At 37.6% G+C, this 26922-nt stretch overlaps 1 protein-coding gene across 1 annotated transcript; it reads left to right on the top strand.

The window, feature by feature from the left end:
- Positions 1-2286: 2286 nt before the first annotated feature.
- On the top strand, positions 2287-26642 carry MOS14 (ARM repeat superfamily protein). Its single transcript, XM_087335527.1, has 28 exons — positions 2287-2461; positions 4910-4987; positions 5238-5300; positions 5759-5806; positions 5896-6042; positions 9081-9218; positions 9546-9586; positions 12826-12917; positions 13017-13144; positions 13796-13867; positions 13958-14033; positions 14167-14287; positions 15136-15235; positions 18205-18286; positions 18417-18499; positions 19160-19282; positions 19354-19405; positions 19610-19765; positions 19881-20007; positions 20307-20388; positions 20473-20567; positions 20640-20714; positions 20799-20853; positions 21804-21923; positions 25241-25333; positions 25418-25563; positions 25642-25819; positions 26157-26642. Exons 1-28 carry the CDS (start codon positions 2339-2341, stop codon positions 26427-26429), a joined length of 2967 nt encoding a protein of 988 aa, XP_087191653.1. The 5' UTR covers positions 2287-2338; the 3' UTR covers positions 26430-26642.
- The last annotated feature ends 280 nt before the right edge of the window (positions 26643-26922 follow it).

The raw sequence follows: 26922 nt of genomic DNA, 5'->3' as shown, positions 1-26922 counted from the left end.
CACATACAAACCAACAGTTTTTTTATAAATTCTTGTACATATTGTAGCTTTTTCTTTCGTGCATATTACGCCATAAACATTCATTTAGACGGGTTTCTTCTTTCAATATTAAATCATAATTGTGCAAACAAAAATATGTTAATAATAGTGCAACAAGATTATATATTGATGTTGATAAATTTGGATGATCTATTGTATATTGTCACCTAACTCAAGAAAGTAATATTTGTCTCACCTAGCCCAAGAAAAACGTATATGTTTGCACCTAACTTGGGATCAGTTTAATGTAATGATTCACCTAACCCGGGGCCAGTTTCAATCCAACTACATGCAATGATTCTGTTTCAACGTTCACAAAACGACCACCTCCATCAGACAATTATGTTGTAAATACACAAGTAATTAACTCTACCATAGCTACTAGAACCGCATGAATTGAATCACCACATCCATCATATTGATCCACATTATGATATTGGGATGATATTGCTCTCATTATCAAGAGATATGTGAGAGTGGTAGATTCCAAGCCCATGCAAATTGTAAGCATCAAAGGTCAAGACTTAACGAGGCTAAGAGGATACTAGAAAGATATGTGACTGATAACAACTTGGTGCATATTGTGGACGAGGCCCGATATTGGTCTCGAATATTGAGCATGACCACTCCTAATGTATGGTACAATGTCTCACTCCAATGTTCATATTATGATTGCCAAGACTTTGCAAGTAAATGTAAGCATTTGCTTGCCATTCAGATGATCATTGAGAGCCATATGCCATCACTATGTGGATCATTACCATTTATAGATCATGCAGCCCAAGTGTGAATGGATGATGCCACAATGGATACAGATCTAGAGCCGACATAGGAAACAGAAGTCGAGATGAAGGTAGAAGTTGACGAAAGGGAAGAAATGAAGTTAGAAGCACATCAAACTATGGAAGCACTTCAACGGTTTGAGCATGGGTTAGGGGCAATGAACAATGCGGTTGTTGAGTGTTGTTGGCAACTCATGGTAGATTTTCGAAAGGAGTTACGCTTATCTATGGGTGCACTGACAACAACCAATATGGCATCAGGAGATTCAATAAGTCAGAATCAACAAATTGGTGCGAAAAGAGGAGCCACACCCAACATTTCACAATAACTTATTGGCGACTACCCAAACATGACCAAAACACACACCAACAGACTGCAAAGAGGTGCTTTGTCGTGCTAAGAGGCGGTTGCCAATGTGTGAGAATGAGAAGGTTTGGTGCGTGCATTGTGATAGTTTGACATTGACTTCAAGAGAGTTTAATGCAAATTGTGGGTGTATCTTGCCATCCTCTGAACAAGAGCCTGGATCTTTGAGTTTTTTACTACATTATATCATGTGATTTTTTAGGTTTGTAGTGTCTAGAGTTTGTATATGTACAACTCAGAGATTTTGATATCTGAACATGTATAGCCCAATTGGTGGCTAAAATTGTTGACATTTTGTTTAAATTCAGTGTTGGACGAAAGTTTTGGTGAGCTTTTATATGTAAAGTGATGAAAATTTGTTTTTTTGCAAATATTTTTGATATTTTTTGGGCCATCATAGCAATTTTTTTTAACAATGGTCTCTTTAGAAATTTCAACCAGGTTAGGTTCATGTACTCGCATTAGGTTGAGATGTGACAGAAAATCTTGTCAAAGCCGGGTTAGGTGTGATAGAGGCTTGTTAGAGCCGGGTTAGATATGACAAAGGCTCGACATAGCTTATTTTTTGTGGATAGAGATTGAACGATGCAGATCGCACGTGCCATTTGAAACGCGTGTCCTGCACTGTCCGTGACTGCAATTTCCTCATCAAGCCTAATCATATATGTATGTATATATATGTGTATATATGTGTATATGTATGTGTATATATATGTGTATATATATGTGTATATATATGTGTGTGTATATATATGTGTATATTATATATATATGTAGTGTATATATATATGATAGAGAGAGAGAAAAGGGTTTATGTCTCTTCATGCTTATGCTATATTATTTATGCCTTCTTCTTCTTCTTCTCACAAAGCACAAAGCCCACTCGTACATGCATATGTATATGTATTATGTATACATTACAGAGAACACGAAAAATGGTAAAAATAAGAGAGTAAATATGTATGTAAAAATAAAGAAATGAGTACATGATAAATAAAATATATACATAAACCATTTACAAGTTCACACTCACTCCATCGTTCAGGTCCATCGTTCGATTCCCAATCTGCACATTCCATTCGCTCTTCTTCTTCTTCTTCTTCTTCCCTCTGTTTTTCTTTCTTTCCTTCTGTTTTTTGGATTTGTTTGAATGGGGACCCAATCCATCCTTCTGCAAGCCCTTCAAGCACTCTACCACGATCCCTCTCCAGACACTCGGAACGCTGCAAATCAATGGCTTCAGAGCTTCCAGCACAGCCTCGACGCATGGCAGGTCAGTCTTTTTTTCTTTCTTTCTCCTTTCTCCTCTCCCTCCCTCTCTTCCTTTTCCTTCTTCCGACATGGACGGTAAGATCACCTCAGTCCCCTACTCTTCCCTACCCCACTCCCACTTGGAAATATGACAAAGGAAGTGATGATCACCTCGAAGTGGAGTCGTCAGGATGAAATTTTGCTCAGTAATTTTCCATTTCACTCTAACTGGAAATGCTACGAATTATGAGGGAGGAAATGATTATCATCTCAAGACTGAGTTTTTGAGAGAAAATTTGCAAAGTATAAAGTAATTTAATCATTTTACTTTACCAAGCAAGGAAATGTTGAGCTCCTATCCTGAAGCAGAAAGCGTATAAGTGTCAGGAAGTATGAGAAAGTTGTGATTATCTTGTGCTTTAAACCATTTTGCCCATTCCAGTTTGCTGAGAAATGTACTATGGACATCAGTTCACTTCAGTTCACTGAGCTGTTGATAAGAAGACTCAAAATATTTTTACAAAATGCATTTTAGATAAACTGATAGGTACTGAGATATTCTACTAGACCGTTAGTCTGAAGCTGTACATGTGACATAAGACAATGATTGCCATGGAAGTCTACCATTTATTAAGCAGAGGTATGCTTCATAACCACACTATGTGAATTTATCACATCACTTTTTGTTTTAAGCATTGGCATAATGATACCTTTGATATCCACATTTGTCTCAATCAGTCGAATGTGGTCTGCAGACGGACACATGTTGCATAACAATCACAGATTGCATTGATCACAATGAATATTCCTTAATGCTGCATCCTTTACGACTTCAGAAAACAAGTTATTCATGCCATTGAATCCACATCTATGTTGTACCACTAAAGTACATGTAGCATTGGATTTAACTCTCTTTTCATAGCAAGCCTAAATTGCATTCATCATGTGGACTATTCCCTGCATGTTTGACATACATGATACTAGGAATTCATGCCATTCAACCCCTTCTCATATATTTGCATCCATCCACATATAGGACCTTTGAGCCTGCTTTGCATCACAAGGATGAATTGTACTCATTATATGAGCTATTATTTGCATATTTGACATACTAGGTATTCATGCTGTCTTCCTAATTCTCACTCATCATACGCTGCTAATCACATATTTTTTAGTATCGAACCTGTGTTGCATAACAAACATTCATCAAATGGACTAGTTTTTAGATATTTGACATTCTAGGCATTCATCCATTCAATTGGGACTTAGAATGTGCTGTTAATCATAGAATGGGACACTGAACCTGTATTCCTCAAATGGACTAATCCTTACATATTTTGCATACTCTACTTCATTCCATCCAATCCATAGCCACCAGATGCTGCTAATCATATTTAGAACATTGAACCCATACCAAAATTGGAACATTTGGTATTCATCCCACAGTGTGAGGTTTGTAGGATTCTAGAAGATGATATGTAGGATCTCTTTCATGGTTATTATGGAGATTGCTTGAAATACAAAGACCACTTATTTGTAGACTTTAGAATTTGTTGTATTTTGCAATATGCTGATTTATAAACTGTAGCTCTGAAAGATTGTAAAATACCAATAGAAATTCTAATATTTGATCTGATATAAAAAACGATTTCTTTTGAAAAACTCAAATGTATTTATGTGAGGAAGGAAAATCTTATGCAAAAAGAGATGATGGGAAACATACTTCCTTAGAGTAAGGATTTATGGCTAAAGAATGCATGATGGTGTCCATAAACTAAACCATTGGACTCATTTTTAAAATAGTCACTGTTAGGCCGCAGTTATAAAAGAAAAAACTTCACATTTAATTTTATTTCAAGTATCATTTAGTATTGTTTAAATTTTTTGTTTTTCCCAACCGGATAAAAACACCACATACTTATTCTTTATCTAAAAATGACATCACATGTGCATCATGCATGTCACAGTTGTATCAAGTATCCAACACCATACATTTGATGTGATAGCTGATCCACTCCAAACATTCATATGTAAATTTATCATGAGAAACCCTAGAAAACTGATTGAAAACTATCTATTAGTTCTTGGCATATGGGTGTCACTTGCATGAGAGCAACATGGATCTGCATTTTTAGGAACAATTCCTATTGGGTGTCCAAAGCACTTGAAGCATAAATCTAGGGAAAAAAATATCCGTTTGTCACCAATTTCTCCTTTATCCCATCTCCCCCTCCCCATAAATGATAAATAACTTCTGGATTAGAGCATAATTGTATTGTAAAATTGTTCATCTTAAGTTTTTTTGAAAAATAATGTAGAGTTTGTGATTGGAAATAATATCACTGTTAACTACTTTGAAAATACTGTAGATTCATTGTGGTGTTTCATTTTTTTTTGATGAACAATAAATCTTTGTATATGTTCTCCAGATCTCTTACCTATTGATGATTGATGCACTGATACATTGCAGGTCTCCGATAATCTTCTACACGAACCTGGCAGCAGTATTGAAGTACTTTATTTTTGTTCTCAAACATTGAGAACAAAGGTGCATTTCATGTTTTCGATTATTTCTATAACTGTTAATTGCATATACTGGTCTAGAAGTGCTCATGCCATTTTATGGTTAACATAGAAGTTGAATATGTTATTTGGTTTTGCCTTGCATACATATTATGACTTTTAGTGTATGTTACTGTTTCTTGGATTAAATTATGCTTTCGGACACCCACTTATACATAAAATTTGCATTTGTGATAATCTGGTTTATTCTTTTCTGTATAAATTTTCTATGACAGATTCAGCGTGATTTTGATGACCTACCTCCAAATGCCAGAATTCCTCTGCGAGACTCTGTATTGGTATACTTAAGTTTTTTACCAGTTATTAGTGATTTCTGAATGTAAATGAGGAAGCAAAAATGGAAAATTGTATGAACATATTCGTTAAAAGCAGTAGTAGAGTCATCTGGGTACTACAAGGACCATCTATCTGTATTGGTATACTTAAGTTTTTTACCAGTTATTAGTGATTTCTGAATGTAAACGAGGAAGCAAAAATGGAAAATTGTATGAGCATATTCATTAAAGGCAGTAGTAGAGTCATCTGCGTAATACAAGGACCATCTATCTGTAAGATCTATGTGGTATTGTGAATTGTGATGGTGTTTCCTGTTATTTTTTTCAGGGAGTTATTGGATTTATTGACTGGAGTTTTTATTATTATCTTTAACAGCTCATATTTGTTCTTATGTGCTGTGTAAGCCACAACTTAGTGAATTTTGGATGGCTAACTAAACCTCTTCTTTTGACATATGAAGCTTCTTCTGAAGAAGTTTAATCCAGGTCCTGGATCTGTAAGAACACAGGTAACTTCTGATGCAACCTTCATATTTTCAGTTTTTCTTGTTGCTTGTTGCTTGTTGCATCTTTACAATTCCCTGTGGTTTCATTGCAGCTATGTCTGGGTTTGGCAGCATTAGCAATGCATATACCATCAGAAGACTGGAGTAGTGGCGGAGTCATGCAGTGGCTAAAGGATGAGTTTCATGCTGAACCTAATATGACGTTGAGCCTTTTGGAGCTTCTAACTGTATTGCCTCAGGTAAGAATTAAGTTGCTCTCTTAATTACGAATATCTGAAACAATTCTGCATTTATGTATGGCATGGAATGATATATGAAAATAATTAGGCACCAAAACTGTCAGTGTGGCCCAAAGTGAATGCAAGGCATTCTTCCCATTTCTGTATGACAATGGGCAGAAGGAGAATATAGTGAGCTGAATATTCAAACTTTCCTATTGATATATTGAATGAGTGAACTAAGTATGTGCATAGTACCGTCAGTAACAAATGTGTTATTGTAAATAGTTTTCCTGAATTAGTGAATCCCTTGTCATCCAGATGTTCATAGACATTCACTCCACTAGATAATGTAGAAATCCTACTTGACCTCTGTTATGAATTAGGAAATCAGTGATCAATTTATAAAGGATGTTTTGTATGACAAGAACAAGGTTGCACATGGTACATTACTGTCATTGTAAACTTGCATGCTAGACTTATAGTAGAATGCAGATCTTTTGACAAAAAATGATGCCCACAGTCTAGGATGTGATATTGGAAATCGAATGTTGTCCATGTAATAAATGTGGTTACCATCATATTAAAGCTACACCAGACACTTAAGGTACATGGTTTTTACCATTGGATGGACATTTCTGTTAGTGTAGTTTCATAGTGATAGTTGTCTTGCTAAGCTACACAGTTTTATAATTAATCTATTGAGTAATAGTACTTTTAGATGTAAAATTCTCTTGGAAAACCTGAGCTTATCAGAAAGAAAGATATATTAATGTCTTTTTGAGAGGCCAAAATGGTGTACAAAACCAAACAAGATTTTACATCTTAAGTGTTTGAGGACAACAAACGAAAATAAATGCTAATAAATAAAAAAATAAAAAAGATAAAAATTGACTAAAGAATCTTGTTATCAATACACGCAAGACTCTCAAGTCAGATATATTGTAAATTTTGTCTTCCAAACATCCCTAGCATAGGTTGATCCAGAATGGAGAGGTCTCCAAAGTGAGGGAAGCACATGCAATGGTGGGAGTTAATAACCTTTATCTATCGATGTCAAGGGTGGTGAGATCGTGGTTCATGAAGTCGGGGCCTATGCGCATGGCAAAATTTCCTCCGGTAATGTGGCTCACGAGGCGGAATGGGGTTAAAGAAAGTTGTGATTCTTCTCTGTTGATGAGCTTGTGTGGCTGTAATGTTGTCCTTCAACAACTTTTCCATGTCTCTATGGTTCTAGCAAGAAAGACCCCAAGCAACATTGTTCCTCATATTCTATTACCTTATGTAGTGGGCCAAAGCCTGGTTTAAAGGCACAATGTTATCTCCCTCTTATTTCATAAAAGCCACTACAGTGACAAACACAGTGTTCTTCAGATTCCACCCCCTGATGACACAATTGGCAAATTCTTTCTTACAGTGGTATTTGTGCATATCTGCCTACCTCAATCTCTAACTGACCTGGCTACGTTTCCAGCTGTCGTATTAGACTGCACACCGCGTAGGATAGATGTATGTCCATATAAGATGGCCTGATGATGAATCCATCCTCAGATGTGTGTAAAAAGTGTATCTTGTATATTAGGCCATCTTCCTAGCAAGTGATATTTTGGGACTGATCCATGTTATCTTGTTTTGTAAGTTAATAATATCTGTTTGGATCACTCTATTCTTTTTCATTTTGGTTATGTTTAGATGGGGACAATCCAGGCTCTATTCGAATGGTGGTGGTGCATTTATATTTATGCCATGTGCCTCTTAACTATTATCGCATTTCAGCATACCAACAATGTATTAATATCTCATGGAGCTTTGGAAGGTTGACCTGGTTTGTTTGTGTGTATAAATACCCCGGGTTACTTCAAGGTACAAGCATCTCCTTGTATCATGACATTCCTCATCATACCAACAATTTTGTATGACACTACCAAGTTTGGTGGGATGGGCCATTGTGTGAGGAAAGGCATTTGTGGCTGCTTTATGCAGTGGCTTTGACAATCCTTGTATAACTTCCTTTTGGGGTTGGAAATGATCCAATCTAGGATCCATTACATAATCCACAAGTATACACATCAATTATCTCCTGAGTAAATTGATATTTAGCCAGTCCACTCTCTGTCTTGACATATACATGACTTGTGCATCCATCCTTCACCTCAAAACGTAGATATGCGTGATTTGCTGTCAAGCCAATGGGTCTACCAGATATAGTGAAATCTGTTATTTCAGCTATAAGTGGTGGAGGTTCCATTAGGTAACCGACTGTGCTTGCACCTCCTTTTTGGTTCCACCAAGTCAAATCATCTGATCTTGGCCATTGTGACAATCCATTCTATATAAAAAAATTAATGTGCACTTCCCAAGGCTAGAAAGTGTTTGCATTATTCCGTTGCTTCACTCATATCTTGAGCTTGTCATTTTAGGCCAACCTCTTCTGGCATAACTTCTCCATAAACAGCTTCGTTGGTGTCAAAACATAGGTGTTTGTTTATCCTTAGTTCATGTATTGAAGTCTCCTAATAGTATTTGTCTCCCATTGTAGCAAATCTTATGATATCATCGTATAATGGCAGATATGGAAAACTTTCACAAATTTAAAGATAAGTTCTCAAAACAAGACAACACTTAAGACGTAATTTCTTGTTTGGTCTTATAGGCCATTTTGGCCTCTTAAAAGATGTTAATATATCTTTCTTTCTTTCTTTCTTTCTTTCTTTTTTTATGTTATGTTATGGTATAGTTTAGCTTTCTTTTTGAGGCCATATATGTAACAAGAAGTGGTTTGGGCTATAATAATACAATGTGGAATATTGTTTCTTGACAGAAGCAATTGTACAGGCTGTACATCTTACATCCTGAAGTGAATTATATTCTGTTAAAATATTATTTTTCTCAGGTCACAATGCCTGTGTCAAGACTCTGTTTATTGTCTGTTAATACTGCCGTCTGTTGGATATCAGTTGGGATTTTCTTTTATTCTTTCGTAGTTATAAGGTCAGGTTCCAATTATGCTAGTGAGAATATATGCATGAGACCCACCATTTGACCGTTGATGGATGCAGGAAGCTTATAGCCACAGGATTGCAGTACGACCAGAGAGGAGACGCCAATTTCAGAAAGAGCTGGTGTCGTCTGTGCATGATGCATTTAGATTGCTTACTGATCTCTTGTCCCAAAATCCAGCAGATCAAATTGACAAGGTATATCCTATTATGGACATAGTTTTCTTTATTTTTACCAACCAAAATGCTTGCTTAAGTTTTGTCTCTTTTTAAGCCTTTGGCAATTTTTTTCTCATGTCTATATGCTAAGTATGCACTGGTTTTATTACAACTTGTTGTAATCCATGGAGCAGTGTTTTACTATGTTCAATTCTATCTTACAAAAGTCTGAATACTTATGGGTTTAAGTAAAAAAGTTATAATCTGATCACTGTTCTTTTTTTTGTTCTAGTTTTTGACTTGTTCAAAACCCAAAGCTACAGACCTATGCAGAGGAAATCTAAGTTTTCTTTATTTTCTATGCAGATTATTGGTGCATTTGCTACATGGCTTCGTCTGAATTATGGGTAAGTGCTCTACATTGTTTGACGTGCCTTTTTCGCTTATAACAATGTCTTGAATTTGATTGCTGATGGTTGTTAGCCTATGTTTACTAAAGAAGTTGTTCACATTCCTTTCCAGTCTTTATTTGTGTATGTAAACTGTACAACAATTGTCAAGTGGACATCAATATAAACATGAAAAACTACCTTAAGGAAATGGTTATGTAAAAAAATCTGTTGCGTGGGTGGGGTATTAGAAACCTACATTATGAAGAGTAAAATCATGATGATGAAAAAACATTTATCTACAAGATATATGTGAAAACGACTCAAGCGGTGTTAGTTTCCACCAGTTTGACTTCATTGCAAGATGGAAACCAATCATTTCCCCCACTAACACCACTTCAATCTCCTCAGAAAAAAAGACTAATCTTTCTTTCTTTCTATGTGATAGGGTGCAGCATGTTTGTGCATAAGAATGTAGATATGCATTATACGTGGATGATTCAAATCAAATGGGGAGATCTTAGAGAGCTATATATGGCAATCTGCTACTTTGCGCCTCTCACGAATCACTATTTTTACCATTATACAATGATATCATAATATTTGCTAGTATAGGGGATATAGTACTATTACGAGACTTCAATGCATGGATTAAGGATGGACAAACAACTGTGTTTGACTTAAGTGAGGTCATGTATGGAGACATTACGGCAGAAGAAGTTGGTCTAAAGCAACAAGAAGTAACAGAATATGACAAATACTTTCTAGACATGGGAAGTGCACATGGATTTGTGATAATGGTTTATCAAAATGGCTCAGATCAGGAGCAACCCTGTGAGGAACATTTGAACCACGTGTATCACTTGTTCTTAGGGCAATAAAGTAAAAGAGCATAGAAAATGTTTATTGAGAGTCAATCTACCATACAAGTGATCTCACCTCAAGTGTGGCATGAATGCGCAAAGGTACTAATATGATATCGCTTGGCAACCCCCTCTCTCCGACCCACATGGCTCATGCCCACTTGGATCTACATTTTTTATTCCAGAAAATGTAAGAAATGTCATCAAATGGTTATAATTTGGAAAGTACCAAGACGATTGGTAGGTGAGCACTTTCTCTATGCCTGTGACATGTTGCTCCCATTGCTAGCACACATCTTTGATAGAGCTATGTGTTAGGTTTCCCTATTGGATGAATAGAACATACCGTTGTGTCAATCTTCAAGAGTGGAGACCCCTTGATGCTGAGCAACTATAGGACAATCATGATTGGCCATTACTTGGCTAAACTATATGGCTTGCTCCTAAAGTCAGAGTTCATTGATGGGCAGAGAAAAATGGTTGCTGTTCAGCTGGGTAGGCAGGCTTTTGAAAGTGGTTCATGACTTTGGGTCATTTATTGACCCTCTGAGCCCTTATTGAGGAGGGAAGAGCCCATAAAAATGGAATTTATTGCTACTTTGTGGATTTCCGAAAAGCCCTCGACATTGTACTGCATGTTCGGCAAAAAGCCCTTGATGTCCCAGTAGATATGCAATGGGGAATTTACGCACTGTAGGAATCCATGTCATGGAAATTGTGTTGACGGAGGCTGTGGCTAGCACAATTGAAGTAAAACACAGTTGAAGAAGTTGGGCCACTATCACCCAATCATCTTGGTATCAGGAAAGGGTGCCATTCACACAATCCTACTCATACTTTGGAGTAACGTTGATTGGGTGTCGGTTCTCCTTGAGGGAGGCATCCTGTGATCGACTTTCTCGTGGATATGCAATCCTTGGTGCACTTGAACAATAACATGCACATATTCAATGCCATGAGCCATGAACTGAATTGTGGCAATGTGATACACCTTGTCACACTGACTATTCTCTAAGGAGTAGAAACATGGGAATCTTGTCAATAGATAAATAATTGAAGAGATGTGGAGAGATCTTCGTCTCTATGATTGCCCGCATTATTAGGAGGAAAGTCTTGCTGCCCCATTATATAATTTGGGCAGAGATGGGAGCAGCCCCAATAATCAAGGAGGTGTTATTCAGATCAGTGAGTGGTATCCAATGACTTTTGGAGCTCCCTAAATGAAGGTACTCAAGGTTCTCACTTATGTCATACAAACAACTTGCTGAACATAGAGATAATCATTGTTGGATCAATGACTGGTAGGTATCAAACAGATTTTGAAGCTCCCTAAACGAAGGTACACAAGGTTGGCACTTATGTCATCAAAACAACTTACTGATGATAGAGATAATAATTATGGGTATTCCAAACTGCAACATGGTTTGGGTGACATGCCATATGTATATATCTACTACCCTTGTCCAATGTAACTTGAAATCCCCATTAAAACATGCCGTAAATGGAAATATTAGAATGTTCTGAACTGATATAATTGAATTGGATAATGGAAGAGCAGGATCAATGCAAGGTAATGGAAGATGAGTATCAACAGTGCTTGGGACTATCCTTGCTGGAAGAAGGAATTTGATCCATTGATGTAGGATTAGATCTGTAGGAGCTAAGAGTAATTTCACATGGGTTTCTTGATATGATTAAGGCTTGATTTAAGTGGGCGGCCATATAATATAGATTATCCAACGGAGGTGGTGATATTAATAAAGGTTTTTGTTAATTTGTTTCTCCAAAACCTTCATCTAAATATTCTTCCTTGGGTCCTACCTCCACCCTAATCCAAGTGTTCAGGATGAGGTCTTCAACATGTTGTCGACATATTACCTCATTAGGAGTTCATCAAGGGCCAACCACTATGGCTCGAGGGCTACCTATATGTCTCAGCTGGTAGTTCATTCTGACTGTATGATTAAATTCTAAAGAGGTGATTTGCTTGATGCATTCCACTATTCATTGATAGGGTCTCACTTGCTTTTAGGGAATTTTGAGTGTTTCCTGGGAATGTGACCTTGGTTTAGTATTTTATTGTGGCAATTTTTGATATTAGAAACCTTTGGCCAATTGTGGTCTGTGGAGAGCCAAATTTGTTCTTTAGTCTGTCATCATGTTAACATTGTGGCTTTGGTCTATGATGCATACAGTGTCAATAGGATCATAGGAACCTGGAGGGGGTCAATATAATCTGTTGAATGTTATGTAACATCGATTTATTGATGAAATCCAATCATGAAAAGAAAATGTGAACATGGTTTAAAGTTCTGTAATGGAGATCTAGAATATGCAAGGTTCTGAATTCTCGTATGCGGTTCTTTTAAGAAATGTCTTGTGTTTGCCAATCAGAATGGAAGCATCTACTCTTGCATCACATCCATTGGTTGCGGCAGCTCTTTCTGGGTTGAATTTTGATAAATGCTTTGATGCCTCAGTAGTTGGTATGCTACACATCTCAACTTTCTTAATTAAAGAAATACCAGGAACTTCCATCAGAACGTAAGATGCATTTGGTGTATACCTTGTTTGCTCTATTACAGCTGTGACAGAATTAATCCGATTTACTGTAAATGGGAGTCGAGGAGAATTAGCTGAGCAGATGCCTCTTGTGCAAATTGTTGTTCCTCATGTCATGGGTTTGCGCCCAAGGTTTTCAGCATCTCTAAAGGTTCTCGTTGATTTTTTGTGTTTGTAATTTTCTTGCATCCTCCAAACTGATTTTGTGTGGAAATTGCAAAGTGTTAAAATTGATGGTTGAAGTCTTAAAACTAGCTTGTGATCATCTATGAAGTTCAGAAATATTATTATACTAAGATAATTAAAGTAGCTTGTGATTATGCACCTAGCTCTTATCTTCCTGAGATGGTCAGTATGTTTCCATATATTACAAAAATCTTAAGTTACTTGTAAAGTAACCCAGTATGGTGATTCTGATAGACAACCATTCTCTTGGATAAGTATTGGGAAAATGGTAATATCCATAGCAGTTTGTACGACATGCTTACTTGATTATACAAATATGCTGAAGCATAAGTGCTAGTGTTTTGATTCCTGTGTTGAGACATTTTTACGATAGGTTTGGAGAAGAAAGATCCTGATATAACTTATTGTGTTTGTGCATGCAACTCAAGAAATAGTTCTAGATAAAATGCAATGCATCAGAAGGGTATTTCTGTTTAAAAAAAGACACGCAGGGGAATTACTCTGACTCAGGAGAATGTTAGTCCCCAATATAGGTGCACTGCTCTATGCGATGGTGGTTTTTTGGGCAATATATTATTTAAGTTTCTATTTATACTGGTCATATTGGCATTTACAGATTGCTTTGGCTGAAAAGGAAAATAAGGAAAAAGGTATTTCTGACACTTCCGACGGGGAAGCTAGCCAGGAGGTATGTAATCCTTTAATAATGCTTGTATTTGTAGCTACTGGAATATTTAGAGCTGTGCCAGAAGTGTGGCACTTCAATGGATGATTACAGGACGAAGAGGTCGTGAAAGGCATTGCACAACTTTTCACAGAAATGGGTGAATCTTATGTGGAGCTGATAGCAAATGGTATGTCTGAAGTTGCTTCATCCTTCCTATTTGGATGGAATGGTTCTTTTGAGGAAGTTTAGTACATGATGTCAAAGGGAAGTTCTGCTTGTGCATAATTAGAGGTTGGTCTGTTCTTCTCACTATTTACTAGGATCTGGAGAAGCTATGATGATTGTGGAGGCTTTATTAGAGGTTACATCACACCCAGAAGATACCATTGCAGAGCTAACATACAATTTTTGGTACCGCTTAAGCAGTACTTTGACAAGAAGGTATAACAATGTCCGGTCTCGGGTAATATAAATGTCTCTTATTGTTAGCCAAATAGATGGATGATTAAATTTTCTGAAATGCATATAGCAAGCTTCTGAGTATTCAAATTGTTGTACTGGGGGAATATGGAATGAGGAACATCCATTGATGTGTAGGAAAATTGGGACCACAGATTCAGACTGTCCTCCGTTTGATTATTCTTATGTATTTATGGGATAGCACGAGGAGTGGGAAACCTCAGAGAGTTGAAAACCATATGTGGTTAAAGGTTGACTAGGCTGGTTTTCATGAACATCTGTTCAATTCTGAAACTATTACACTCTCAAATTTTAAAACTTATGCTATTTCAGATTGGATACATCAACGCATGTTATCGCTCTCATTAGATACCTACACTGTTGAACCTTGAATATAGTCTATTTCTGACTGGATACATCCAGAAGAGTGTCACTGTCAATAGCTGCTGTGGCAATGATAATGTCTCCTCCCCCTTCCTGTTGAAACAAATAATGATCCCTTGGATGTGCTTATTATATCCATTTTTTTTCTTGTGGATAAGGCTGTTGGTGCATGTACACTTTGATATAAAGTGTATTTGTGTCATTGAGTGGTTTTAGTGTCTTTTGTAGTTTGTGGCAGTAACTCATTTTGGTAATTGTATAATCCCTTTCAACATTTTGTGGTTATCAGATCTGTTCTCCATTTGAGTGATTCCCGTGTATGGTGTCTAATAATGTTTGACCTTTAAGAATTTGATTTTGAGTATTCTATTGCTGCAAGCTATTTATGTATGTTTCGAGGAACCTCTCCTTGTTTTGTTAATTTACTACTTATTGCTACTTTGTAGGGAGTATTACAAGGGATTTGAAAATCAAATAACCGCCGAAGTTGAAATGGAAAGAAGAATAGGGATTTTCCGTCCCATATTTGAGCTGCTTGTGTCTTTGGTAAGTGTAGGGTTTGTTGCCACTTAACAGATGCAGCTTTTTTATAACTGCTAATATTAGTAAGGTGATGCAACAACTGAAATTGATGCTTAAATAACTAATAGGTGTACCTTGTAGGCATATAATTTTAGCTTATTCGCAACAAATTAGGGCGACATCCTAACCAATGTATCATGCTTGAATCAAACACAGTTTTCATGTTCATCTGTGTATGTGGGTGGAAAAGCTTGTAGGGTTATACGTAATGAAATATGAGACTCTATGGTGTCAGACTCTTTGGCTTCAGATATGAAATAATGCAGGGGGGGTCGTTGAATACACGAAGTTCATGGATATGCTAGATACAAAGAAAAACTGTGCAGGATTATGCATAGTGGTGCTATTATATGGGACATAGGAAATAGTGGAGGAGGTCATTGAATACACCAATTCCCAAATTTGGATATATTGTAGATGTATATAATTATCTAGACAAAATAGAGGGGTGGTGAAGATTAGAGACAAACAAAATATGTGAGATGAGAAAGAGAGGATGACATTATATAAAAAGAAGCAGGCTAGAAGAAAATACCTTGCTATGTGAAGGAAACTGCACACATCGTGTTTATGGTAGTCATCCAAGTTTCAAATGTGACGAACCATCCTTATGAAAGATATATTAACGTCTTTTAAGAGGCCAAAATGGCCTATAAGACCGAATAAGAGATTACATCTTAAATGTTTTCTCATCTTTGAGAACAAATCAAAATAAAGTAAACATTACACAGTAAATATAAAAGTAAATAAGATGAAAAGAAAAGAGACGAGAGAATCTGGTTTTTGGCACATGCGAGATTCTCAAGTTAGGTATATTGTAGCTTTTGTCTCCGAAAGATCTCTATCATAGGTCGATCCAGAATGGAAATGTCTCCGAAGCGAGGGAAGCACCTATGATGGCGGGAGATAATGGCTTTTATTTGTCGATGACAAGAGTGTCGAGGTCGTGGTCCATGGGGCCAGGGCCTACGTGCACGGCAAATTGCCATTGCCCGATCAATCGTAACCCCTTTGTTATATCCTGGTCTGGATCCCATTTCTGTATCCTGGGGTTGACTTCTAGCATTAGGAGTAATGGAGCTTGTGTCGCTGTGTTCTTCAACAACTTTTCCCGATGTCTCTTGAGCTCGAGCAAGAAAAGTCCTAGGCATCTTTGGTCCTCATATTCCATTACCTTGCGTAGTGGGCCAAAGCCTTGTTTAAAGAGGCAATGGTAGCTCCCTCTAATTTCATAAAAGACACTACAATGACAAACATAGTGTTCTTCAGATTCCACTCCTTGATGACAGAATTGACAAATTCTCTCTTCTAGAGGTAGTCGTGTATATCTGCCCACCTCAATCTGTAGCTGATGTGATGAGGTTCGCAGCTGCCCTATCACACTACGCAGCGCATAGGATAGATGTATGTCCATATAAGGTGGCCTTATGACAAATCCATCCTCTGATGTATGTAAGAAGTGTGTCTTATAGTGGGCCATCTTTGTACCAAGTGGTATTTTGGGGTTGATCCATGTTATCTTGTTTTCTAAGTTAATAATATCAGTTCGGATCACTCTATTCTTTTCCACTTTGGTTATATTGAGATGGGGACAGTCCAAGCTATATTGGAACGGGGGTAGTGCATTTATACTCAAACCATTGCTGCATTTTAGCATACCAACAATGAGTGTCTCCATTTTCAGCCAGTTGTTTTGATGACATAAGTGCCAACCTTGGGTACCTTCGTCAAAGACGTTGGATAAATGTCACTGATCGGAACAATGCCTCGGTTATTATAAGTGCTGCTCCCATCTCTGCCCGGATTATATCGTGGGGCACCGATGCTTTGCTCCTTATCATGCGAGCAATCATTGACACTAAAGGTCTCTCTAAATCTTTCCAATGATTTGCCTTGTTAAGACTCGGTCCCCATGTCTCTACTCCATAGAGAAGAGTTGGTGTGACAAGTGCATCAAATAACCATAGCTTAGTCCGTGGCTCTTGGAACTGTAAATGTGCACATTGTCTCTCGAGAGCACCAAGGGCTGCATATCCACGAGAAAGTCGGGCACAAGCGGCCTCCTGTAAGGAGAACCTAGGTCCTGTAAATGTTACTCCTAGGTATGTGTAGGAGCGTGTGTATTCCACCTTTTCCTCTCCCAAGAAGAATTCTGGTTCTGATCTTGTTACCCATGCTTGGGTGGTGTTAAACACCATCACTTTTGTTTTATTCATGTTGATTGACAAACCTTTGTCCGTACAAAATAGTTTTAAGGCATTTAGATGTCTTTGTAGTCCCTCCGGAGAGTCAGAAATCAGCACAATATCATCAGCATATAGTAATATCTGTATAGCTATCTATACCTGCTAGGTGTGCTCCGGAACCACCAAATCTCTCTATGTACTGTGATACCTCATCTATATAGAGACCGAAGAGTGTGGGGGATAGTGGGCATCCTTGCTTCACGCCAATTGTGCTAACAACATGATACATATATCTTAGATGACTTAAAATTTTCAAGCATCACCAGCCTCAGATTTTGAGTCCTCTGGTAGACTCACTATGACACAAATTCAACATTGTCTTGGTTTTTCTTGGCATAATATAGACATGGTGCCTCTCTAGTTTGCTTGATGAACTCATCCTTCAGACTTTATTAACCAATCAGCGAACAAATAGGACAATAATCAAAACTGGATAGTAAAGGACATTGGACAAGTGAAGATATGTAGCAAATTTCCATTTTCAATTTCCACACTGCTAACTTTCATTTTGAGGACTTATTCAATGTTGTTTATGAAATAATGTGAATTACCATAATATATAGATGTATGCTTTTTAGACTTCCTGATGCAGACTATCGCAGATGCCATCCAGGAAATTTCTAAAATATTTTTAATTTGTAGTTTATATTTTTTTCACACCCTTATTATATTCTTGTTGGAATGAAGGTAAGCCATCGAGTCAAGTATCCTCCAGGATTTGAAACTTGGAGAAAAGATGAATTGGCAGATTTTAAACAAACTAGATATGGTATGCCTTCATTTTCTTTTGTGATGTTTTGCACATCTTCTTTTGTTCCTTTGTACTGTTCTGGATATTTTGTATTTTGGAGATTTTGCCACAAATAGATTCTGGGAGTAAAACACAGAGATATCTGCAGCTGTTGCAGAGGTCCTCGAGGATGCAGCGGCAGTTCTAGGAGGGGATCGGACACTTCAGCTACTTGCTATTCCACTATTTCAGGTGCATTCCTTTTGGATCTTTGCATATGTGTTTTGTCTCGTGGGTAATTGGGCTGACTCTGCTTTTTAAAGCATCAATAAAATGTTATTATACTCCAAAAGGAACTCACCTAGCACAATAAATTTTACGCAAATTCCCTAACCATCTGCTCACCACTTTTGAATTTTGTCCATTGACTAAGCATACCAATATATGAAAGCAATAGATGTTTGAAAAATGATATTCTAAACAAACTATTCTGTTCTCCATTTTGAGAAAGCTAGATAAATGATAGGTAAGAGTAGCTGAAAATGGATAGCCAAGTAATGACACTATCCTGATTTAGGTTCTGGTTTGGCAGACGCCTCTGCACACATGCTGGAAAGGCTGTCCAAAATCAATTATAGGGCCTATGATTGTACATATACATGTGAAAAAAAGTGCTCTACAAAAATTAAGTCACTGTAGATAATGTACAAATTCAGCATTATGGTAGATCCAGAATAGCTGAGTTGTATAAGTACATGTAGTTGATCGACAATTCGCAGCATGGTTGATGCTAAGAACATGTTAATTAAAATATATATGATCATAAACCTGATGCATGAGCAGGGACTTTAAATAGTATTGGTTTTTATAGAATTTATCAACTATTTATTTCTTAAAAAGCTGTGAATATAGGGGATTGAAGGTATGTTATCAAGAAATAGCTCAGTCGATTGGCAGTCTCTTGAAGCTTCATTATATTGTATAAGAGGAATTGTGAAAGTAGTGCCAAGGGACGAGACTACGATAATGCCTAGGGTAAAGTGTCCACCACTTCATTGGCATAGCACCTGCTGCTAGTGGAATGTAACAAATAATTTTCTGTGTAGGTGATGATGCTTATTCCTCAGCTTCCACAACAGCCACAGCTTCTCTATACTGGTATATAGCCGCTGTTAGTATCCAGTGCTTCTCTAGATTATTTTCTACATCATATAGTCCTGTTTGCATGTCATTTGAAGTTTTCCTATGCATCTGTTTCCTACTTTATTCCACATAATATTGTTATTTACTTCATTCACCAAAAGCAATAGATGATGATATACCAAAAGTGTCCTCTGATGGTTCGACTGTGATGTGGTTCAGGATTTCTAACCATTGGAGCTTTTGCTGACTGGCTTGGGGTAGCACCTAGCGCACCTGCACTGCTGCCAGAAATCCTTAACTTATTAACCAAGGGGCTCACCATTCCTGAAGATCCTGCAGCAGCAGCAGCTTTGGCATTCAAACACGTTTGTGACAGTAAGAAGATATACACTGTAGTTAATATTTTCAACAGCTACAAACTTGGTTTATGTGCGGTAACCATTTGAGGCTAAAGTTCTGTACTTTATTTTACAAATCTTGTGTTTTCCAGCTTGCAGGAATAATTTGGGGAGCTCATCTATTGACACATTGGTTGGTGTGTACATTGAAGCTATGAGCAGCAACAGTAAATTCCATCTTTCTGCTGAAGATGAATTGCAGGTTGTTGAAGGATTAAGGTATGCAAAATAAATATGTGGGCAGTAAAATTAGTGTTGAACTGTCATGAGACTGTCTTGGTTTTGAATGTGTGATTTTCTTAAACTATTTCATTGCATTTCTTTATGGTTAAAATAAATACATAGCCCACAAAAATTAGATATTCGATAATCTTATTGATGTGTTTGAGGGTCAAATCATGGATCATCAAACAAAGAAAATGGCAGTTGAATTGCATAATTCATAGTAAATAAGGAACAGAGTTCTGACAAAGAACCAGCCAGAAAATATTTGTTTAGGTAGTTCTCTTTGTTTGCAGCATGGTGGTTAGCGCTATTCCAGTGGAGCAAACAACTCAAATTTTAGAAGCGTTATGTGTACCATTGGCTACTTCTCTGCAAGTAAAAATGTTCTCTTTATTGACTGTTTGAAATATTTGTTTTTACATTTTGTTCCTGCTTTTGTGATTCGTTTGATACTTGCAGAAAGTTATTGCGGAAGCTGAACAGGTTGGTTCTGCACAACAATTGAGTTCAAGCAGCTATACCATTATCATTGATCGAATGGCTAATATATTTCGGTAAGTGATGCAAATGACCGGCCTGTAATTTAGATATTAAAAACTTCAATTGATTGTTGCATATTCCTCTAGTTATGTGAACCATTCGGAACCACTTGCAAACACATTCAGAAGGTTATGGCCATTGTTCAAGCACGTCTTTCATCAGTAAGCTATGTCTAATTTCTTGTCTGATTATTGTTCTCTTAGCCTATGAAATAATGATATTGAAACTCTCAATTGCTTGTGAAGGAAGGGTTATGATACACGAACAATGGAGAAACTATGTCGGCTTTGTAAATATGCGGTAAGAATTTATGCTTTTGATAATTATTCATAGAAGAATTCAAGTTATGTATTATTATGATAAATTGAATGTAAGAGAGAGAGATTTTTGACATTTTGATCGTTTGTCAATGCCACTTTGATTTTTAAAAATAGGTCAGTATTGCATTCTTATTTCCTTCCATTTGGATAATGCGTATTTGATTGAATAATCTACAGTAACAAGTCCTTCCATGGTTTATATATAATTATCTTATACAGAGATTGTCTTGCACCTGCCCCCTGGAGATTAGTAATATATTTATCTCTAGTTAGGGGAAAACTCTGGTTCTCATGCTTCATCTCTCTACAAAGTGTAAAACCTCTTTTTAAAGGGACTTATTGCCTCCTGTTGACCATGATTAGTATCTTGATAGGAGGTTTGCAGCTCATCCTTACATCCACAGCCGTGGATATCCATCTTATATGGATGTATACTAATACTTGGAAACACTGTTGTAGAAGGCGTGTCTTTATTTTGAGGTATGAGTGACTGAAGAGAGGTGGCCATCATTTTTTTGATGGATAACCAAAGTAATAGTGTGGTTTAGAAATCCTCTCTATGATTTTGTAGAGTTTTAGGAGGTATCATTGTATCGCATTCTTGCACAAAATGGTGGCAAGTCATTTTTCAGAACAGCTCAGTACAATGTTTGGGGTTTCTTGCTAAAGTTACATAAGTAAGGATTAGGTCACGATAAAGATCTAAGATCTCATATGCATAGTAGACCACTTTGAAACACGGTAGGACGCTTGAAATGGTAGACCATAAACGTTGGTAGGCCACTTTAATGTTTGAAATACTACATAGAAGGATGGTGATTGATTAGCTCCTCAAGTGAATGGTAGATCACCTGAATTCTGAAATCTGTATTGATTGCAACTTTATCTCGAAACATGCTTCTCTACATTTAACAAGTTTTGTACATACAGATTAAAATGTCTGGAAGATATTTGGGTGACACACTAGGAGCTCTCCTAGAGGAAGTGCAGCTACAGTTTCAGCAACATCAACAATCATGTTTTCTTTACTTGGCCAGTGAAGTAATCAAGGTGAGACGTCTCTGGTCTCTAAGTTCCCTCCCTCTGTGATCAATGTAAAATAATTGGATACCATCCCTTATAAGTGATTAGAAGGCACAGGATATCTTAGGAAATGTATAGAAAAAGTGATCAATTTTCTCTGAAAAAATAGAAAGGATAGGCAGTGAATATTGATAAATTATTATACAATAATCTTTTATATGGCTCACTCAATCCAGAAAAGCAAAGCAACTATTTCCTTTTCACTTTAAAGCAGAAGTGTTGACATATCAGTGGTATGAAAATGTTTAATGAGAGGCAACCCACCACAACTGACCTCACCTCAGGTGTGGCAGGAATATGCAAAGGTTCTATATGATATCCCGGGGCAACCTCCTCTTCCCCACCTGAATGCCTCATGATCACATGAATCAACCCTCTTTACACCACAAAATGTAAGAAATGCCATTGATCGGCTACAATTTGGGAAGGCCCAAGATCATGATGGATTGGTGGGTGAGCACTTTATCTATGCTCGTGACACCTTGCTCGCATTACTAGAACACATCTTTAATAGAGCCATGTCTGAAGGTTTTCCTACTAGATGGACTCAACATACCATTGTGCCAATCCTCAAGAGTGGAGACCCCATGATGCCAAGCAACTATAGGACAATCATGATTGGCCATTACTTGGCTAAACTATATGGTTCGATTCTAGAATTAGAATTGAGTATATGGGCAGAGCAAAATGGCTGCCGCTCAATTGGACAAGCAGGCTTTCGGAAGGGGTTCACAACTTTGGATCACATATTCACCCTCTGGGCCCTTATTGAGGAGGGCAAAGCCCACAATAAGAGGATTTATTGCTGCTTTGTGGATTTCCGAAAAGCCTTTCACACTGTGCCACGTGCTCAGCTTATGCAGCGGCTAGAAGCCCTTGGTGTTCCTATAGATATGCAATGGGGAATCTATGCACTCTATGAATTTGTTTCAGGAAAAGTGCGGTCTTCTAAGGCCTTGTCAGAGGCGGTGGCTAGCACAATTGGCGTGAAGCAAGGATGCCCACTATCCCCCACACTCTTCGGTCTCTATATATAGATGAGGTATCACAGTACATAGAGAGATTTGGGGGTTCCGGAGCACACCTGGCAGGTATAGCTATACAAATATTACTATATGCTGATGATATTGTGCTGATTTCTGACTCTCCGGAGGGACTACAAAGACATCTAAATGCCTTAAAACTATTTTGTACGGACAAAGGTTTGTCAATCAACATGAATAAAACTAAAGTGATGGTGTTTAACACCACCCAAGCATGCGTAACAAGATCAGAACCAGAATTCTTCTTGGGAGAGGAAAAGGTGGAATACACACGCTCCTACACATACCTAGGAGTAACATTTACAGGACCTAGGTTCTCCTTACAGGAGGCTGCTTGTGCCCGACTTTCTCGTGCATATGTAGCCCTTGGTGCTCTCGAGAGACAATGTGCACATTTGTAGTTCCAAGAGCCACGGACTAAGCTATGGTTATTTGATACACTTGTCACACCAACTCTTCTCTATGGAGTAGAGACATGGGACTGAGTCTTAACAAGGCAAATCATTGGAAAGATTTAGAGAGACCTTTAGTGTTAATGATTACTCGCATGGTAAGGAGCAAAGCATCAGTGCCCCAAGGCATTGTTCCGATCAGTGACATTTATCCAACGTCTTTGGGAGCTCCCTAAACGAAGGTACCCAAGGTTGGCACTTATGTCATCAAAACAACTGGCTGAAAATGGAGACACTCATTGTTGGTATGCTAAAATGCAGCAATGGTTCGAGGCACATGGCATGAGTATAAATGCCCTACCCCCGTTCCAATATAGCTTGGACTGTCCCCATCTCAATATGACCAAAGTGGAAAAGAATAGAGTGATTCGAACTGATATTATTAACTTAGAAAACAAGATAACATGGATCAACCCCAAAATACCACTTGGTACAAAGATGGCCCACTATAAGACACACTTCTTACATACATCAGAGGATGGATTTGTCATCAGGCCACCTTATATGGACATACATCTATCCTATGCGCTGTGTAGTGTGATAGGGCAGTTGCGAACTTCATCATATCAGCTACAGATTGAGGTAGGCAGATATACACAACTACCTCTAGAAGAGAGAATTTGCCAATTGTGTCATCAAGGAGTGGAATCTGAAGAACACTATGTTTGTCATTGTAGTGTCTTTTATGAAATTAGAGGGAGCTACCATTGCCTCTTTAAACAAGGCTTTGGCCCACTACGCAAGGTAATGGAATATGAGGACCAAAGATGCCTAGGACTTTTCTTGCTAGAGCTCAAGAGACATTGGGAAAAGTTGTTGAAGAATACAACCACACAAGCTCATCCACAAAGAACAATCACAACTTTCTTTAGCCCCATCACTCTTAATGCTAGAAGTCAACCCCGGGATACACAAATGGGCTATAGACCAGGACATAACAAAGGGGTTACAATTGATTGGGCAATGGCAATTTGCCGTGCACGTAGGCCTCGGCCGCATGGACCACGACCACGACACCCTTGTCATCGACAGAGAAAAGCCATTATCTCCCGCCATCATAGGTGCTTCCCTCGCTTCGGAGACATTTCCATTCTGGATCAACCTATGTTAGAGATCTTTTGAAGACAAAAGCTACAATATATCTAACTTGAGAATCTCACATGTGCCAAAAACAGATTCCCTCATTTCTTTTCTTTTCATGTTATTTACTTTTATATTTATTGTGTAATATTTATTTTATTTTGATTTGTTCTCAAAGACGAGACATCACTTAAGATGTAATCTCTTATTTGGTCTTATAAACCATTTTGGCCTCTTAAAAGACGTTAGTATATCTTTCTTTCTTTCTTTCTTTGTCTCTCTCTCTATTATGGATGAAAACTCACAATTATATTAATAAATGAATAGACTACAAATGGTAGCACAACTTAGTGGTATCACTGCTACATGGGTAGGGGGACATGTTAAATTGCCAATAGGCAAGATGAACACTCCACTGAGGAAAGAATCTGAAATTGCTCCACTAAAGAAAATTGCCACATCAATATTCCCTTTAGCTTTTGTATATACGGTCTAACTCCATGTCTACCATCAAACATAAAAGCATTGGTTCTCCTGCATCGTTGATGTAAACTGTCCTGACTACTGTGGGATAGGTCAAAGTGCTTTCAACTGAAATTGATTAGGGACATGTTTTCCAAAGGTTTTGGAAGTGAATTACATTAGTAACTATGTTTCTGCTAACATGCAGATATCCTCACTATTCAATCATATATTTCATGAATGACAGGTTTTTTCTAATGATCCATCTTGTTCTGCTTATCTGGGTAACATGATTGGTGTGCTTTTTGGACAGACTATCAATGTCCTAACAAATATAGAGGTATACTGGTTATAGCTTAGCTTTGATTCAGGGAGCTTACTTTTGTTTATTTCATAGATTAATGAATACTGTATGGATTTGCAGAAATTTACAGCACAACCTGATATTGTGGACGATTGCTTTCTGCTTGCATCGAGGTGCATACGATATTGCCCTCAACTACTGGTTCAGAGTCCAGTTTTACCCTCCCTTGTTGATTGTGCAATGAAGGGAGTAACAATTCAACACAGGTATTGTACAAGCTTTTCGGATGCAGTTCATCTACTTATTCTATCTCTAATATACTGATTTTGCTGTTCAAATGACAGGGAGGCATGCTGCTCTATTCTTTCATTTTTACAAAACCTGTTTCATCTTCACAATACTATTGGTGGGAATCAATACAGAAGCACATTAGACTCCATCTTGCTACCAAGGGGGCAAACTTTATGTAGGATCTTAATTGGTGCTGTTGCTGGAGCTGTTCCTGAATCTCGAGTGAACGAAGTAAGTGTATTTGAATTGTTTCTAGTATAACTTCTAAAAACCTCCCTCTGTCAATTTTCAGAAGTGAATTGCCTAGATGGTCCTACAATTTCCTGATTCCCCCAGATCTTATGTTTTGGGGAATGACATCTTAAACAGGGATTTGGGCAGTCAAACAAAACTTTGGGGTTTTCAGTTCAATAAGAAAAACCAGGGAGATATTTGAGTTTGTTGCATATACACACTCCGATATTTTATATATAGACATAGATATAATGTCTTACGTATTTATTCATTTCATGAAATACATGTCTTTAAAGATTGATTAGAATTGCCTGCTAACTCTACTTGTCAATAGGTAATGGATGCTCTTTTAGCCTTTGCACGGTTATATGGAGCGCAAGCTGTGCAGTGGTGTCAAGATGTAGTTCGTCTTATTCCTTCAAGTGTAGCTTCTCAGGATGAGCAAAATGCATTCTTGCGAGCTATAGCATCAGTCACATCTGGAACTGAGTTGGCAAATGCCAGAATATCAATCGAGGAACTCTCTGATGTATGTCGTCGGAATAAGAAGATGATTGAGATCGTACAGAGTGTATTGCAACCTCATCAATTGACACTGGTGAGCTAGCAGAATGTCGTTCACCAGTGGGTTAGGCTGAGCCTTGCTGAAGAAGAAATTTCACCTCCATTTGTCTGTGGAGCTATCAACTTCAAAGGAATTTTGCCCTATTGCAATACTGTAATATTAGTAACAATTTTGGTTTTCATGAGGCTGGGTGGCTGTAAAAGTGTAAAGATCATACGAATATTAAGATTATATTGTGGTTATTCCCTCTTTCTGTCTCCTGATATGGATGTCAGTAGAGTTTTGCAGAGTGGATGTCAATTCCTGTCAGTTTCCCTCGTAAAAAGAAATTTCCTATTTATTGTTTGATATCTAAATCCAGGTCATGGAGAAATATCCTAAATTGGTTTCATCTCCCTCTGCTGTAAAAGTGTAAAGACTATCAATATTAGCATTGTAATGTGTTTCTTTCTTTGTCTCCAAATATGGATGTCAATAGAGCTTTGCAGAGTGGATGTCAATTCCACTCAGTTTGCTCCACGCGTAACAGGATAAA

This window comes from Azolla caroliniana, unplaced genomic scaffold (genome assembly GCF_043228905.1).
Source record: "Azolla caroliniana isolate FFs.n. ecotype wild unplaced genomic scaffold, voAzoCaro1.0.p SCAF_20, whole genome shotgun sequence".
In the NCBI taxonomy this organism is placed as follows: domain Eukaryota; kingdom Viridiplantae; phylum Streptophyta; class Polypodiopsida; order Salviniales; family Salviniaceae; genus Azolla; species Azolla caroliniana.
Note: the sequence above shows the minus strand (reverse complement) of the source record. Positions and strands in the feature narration are given on the sequence as shown.

Coding starts and splice junctions, on each gene's coding strand:
- MOS14 (XM_087335527.1), top strand. CDS start 2,339: ATGGGGACCCAATCCATCCTTCTGCAAGCCCTTCAAGCACTCTACCAC. Junction 19,406..19,609: donor GCCACAGCTTCTCTATACTG/GTATATAGCCGC, acceptor GATGTGGTTCAG/GATTTCTAACCATTGGAGCT. Junction 20,389..20,472: donor CATTGGCTACTTCTCTGCAA/GTAAAAATGTTC, acceptor TGATACTTGCAG/AAAGTTATTGCGGAAGCTGA.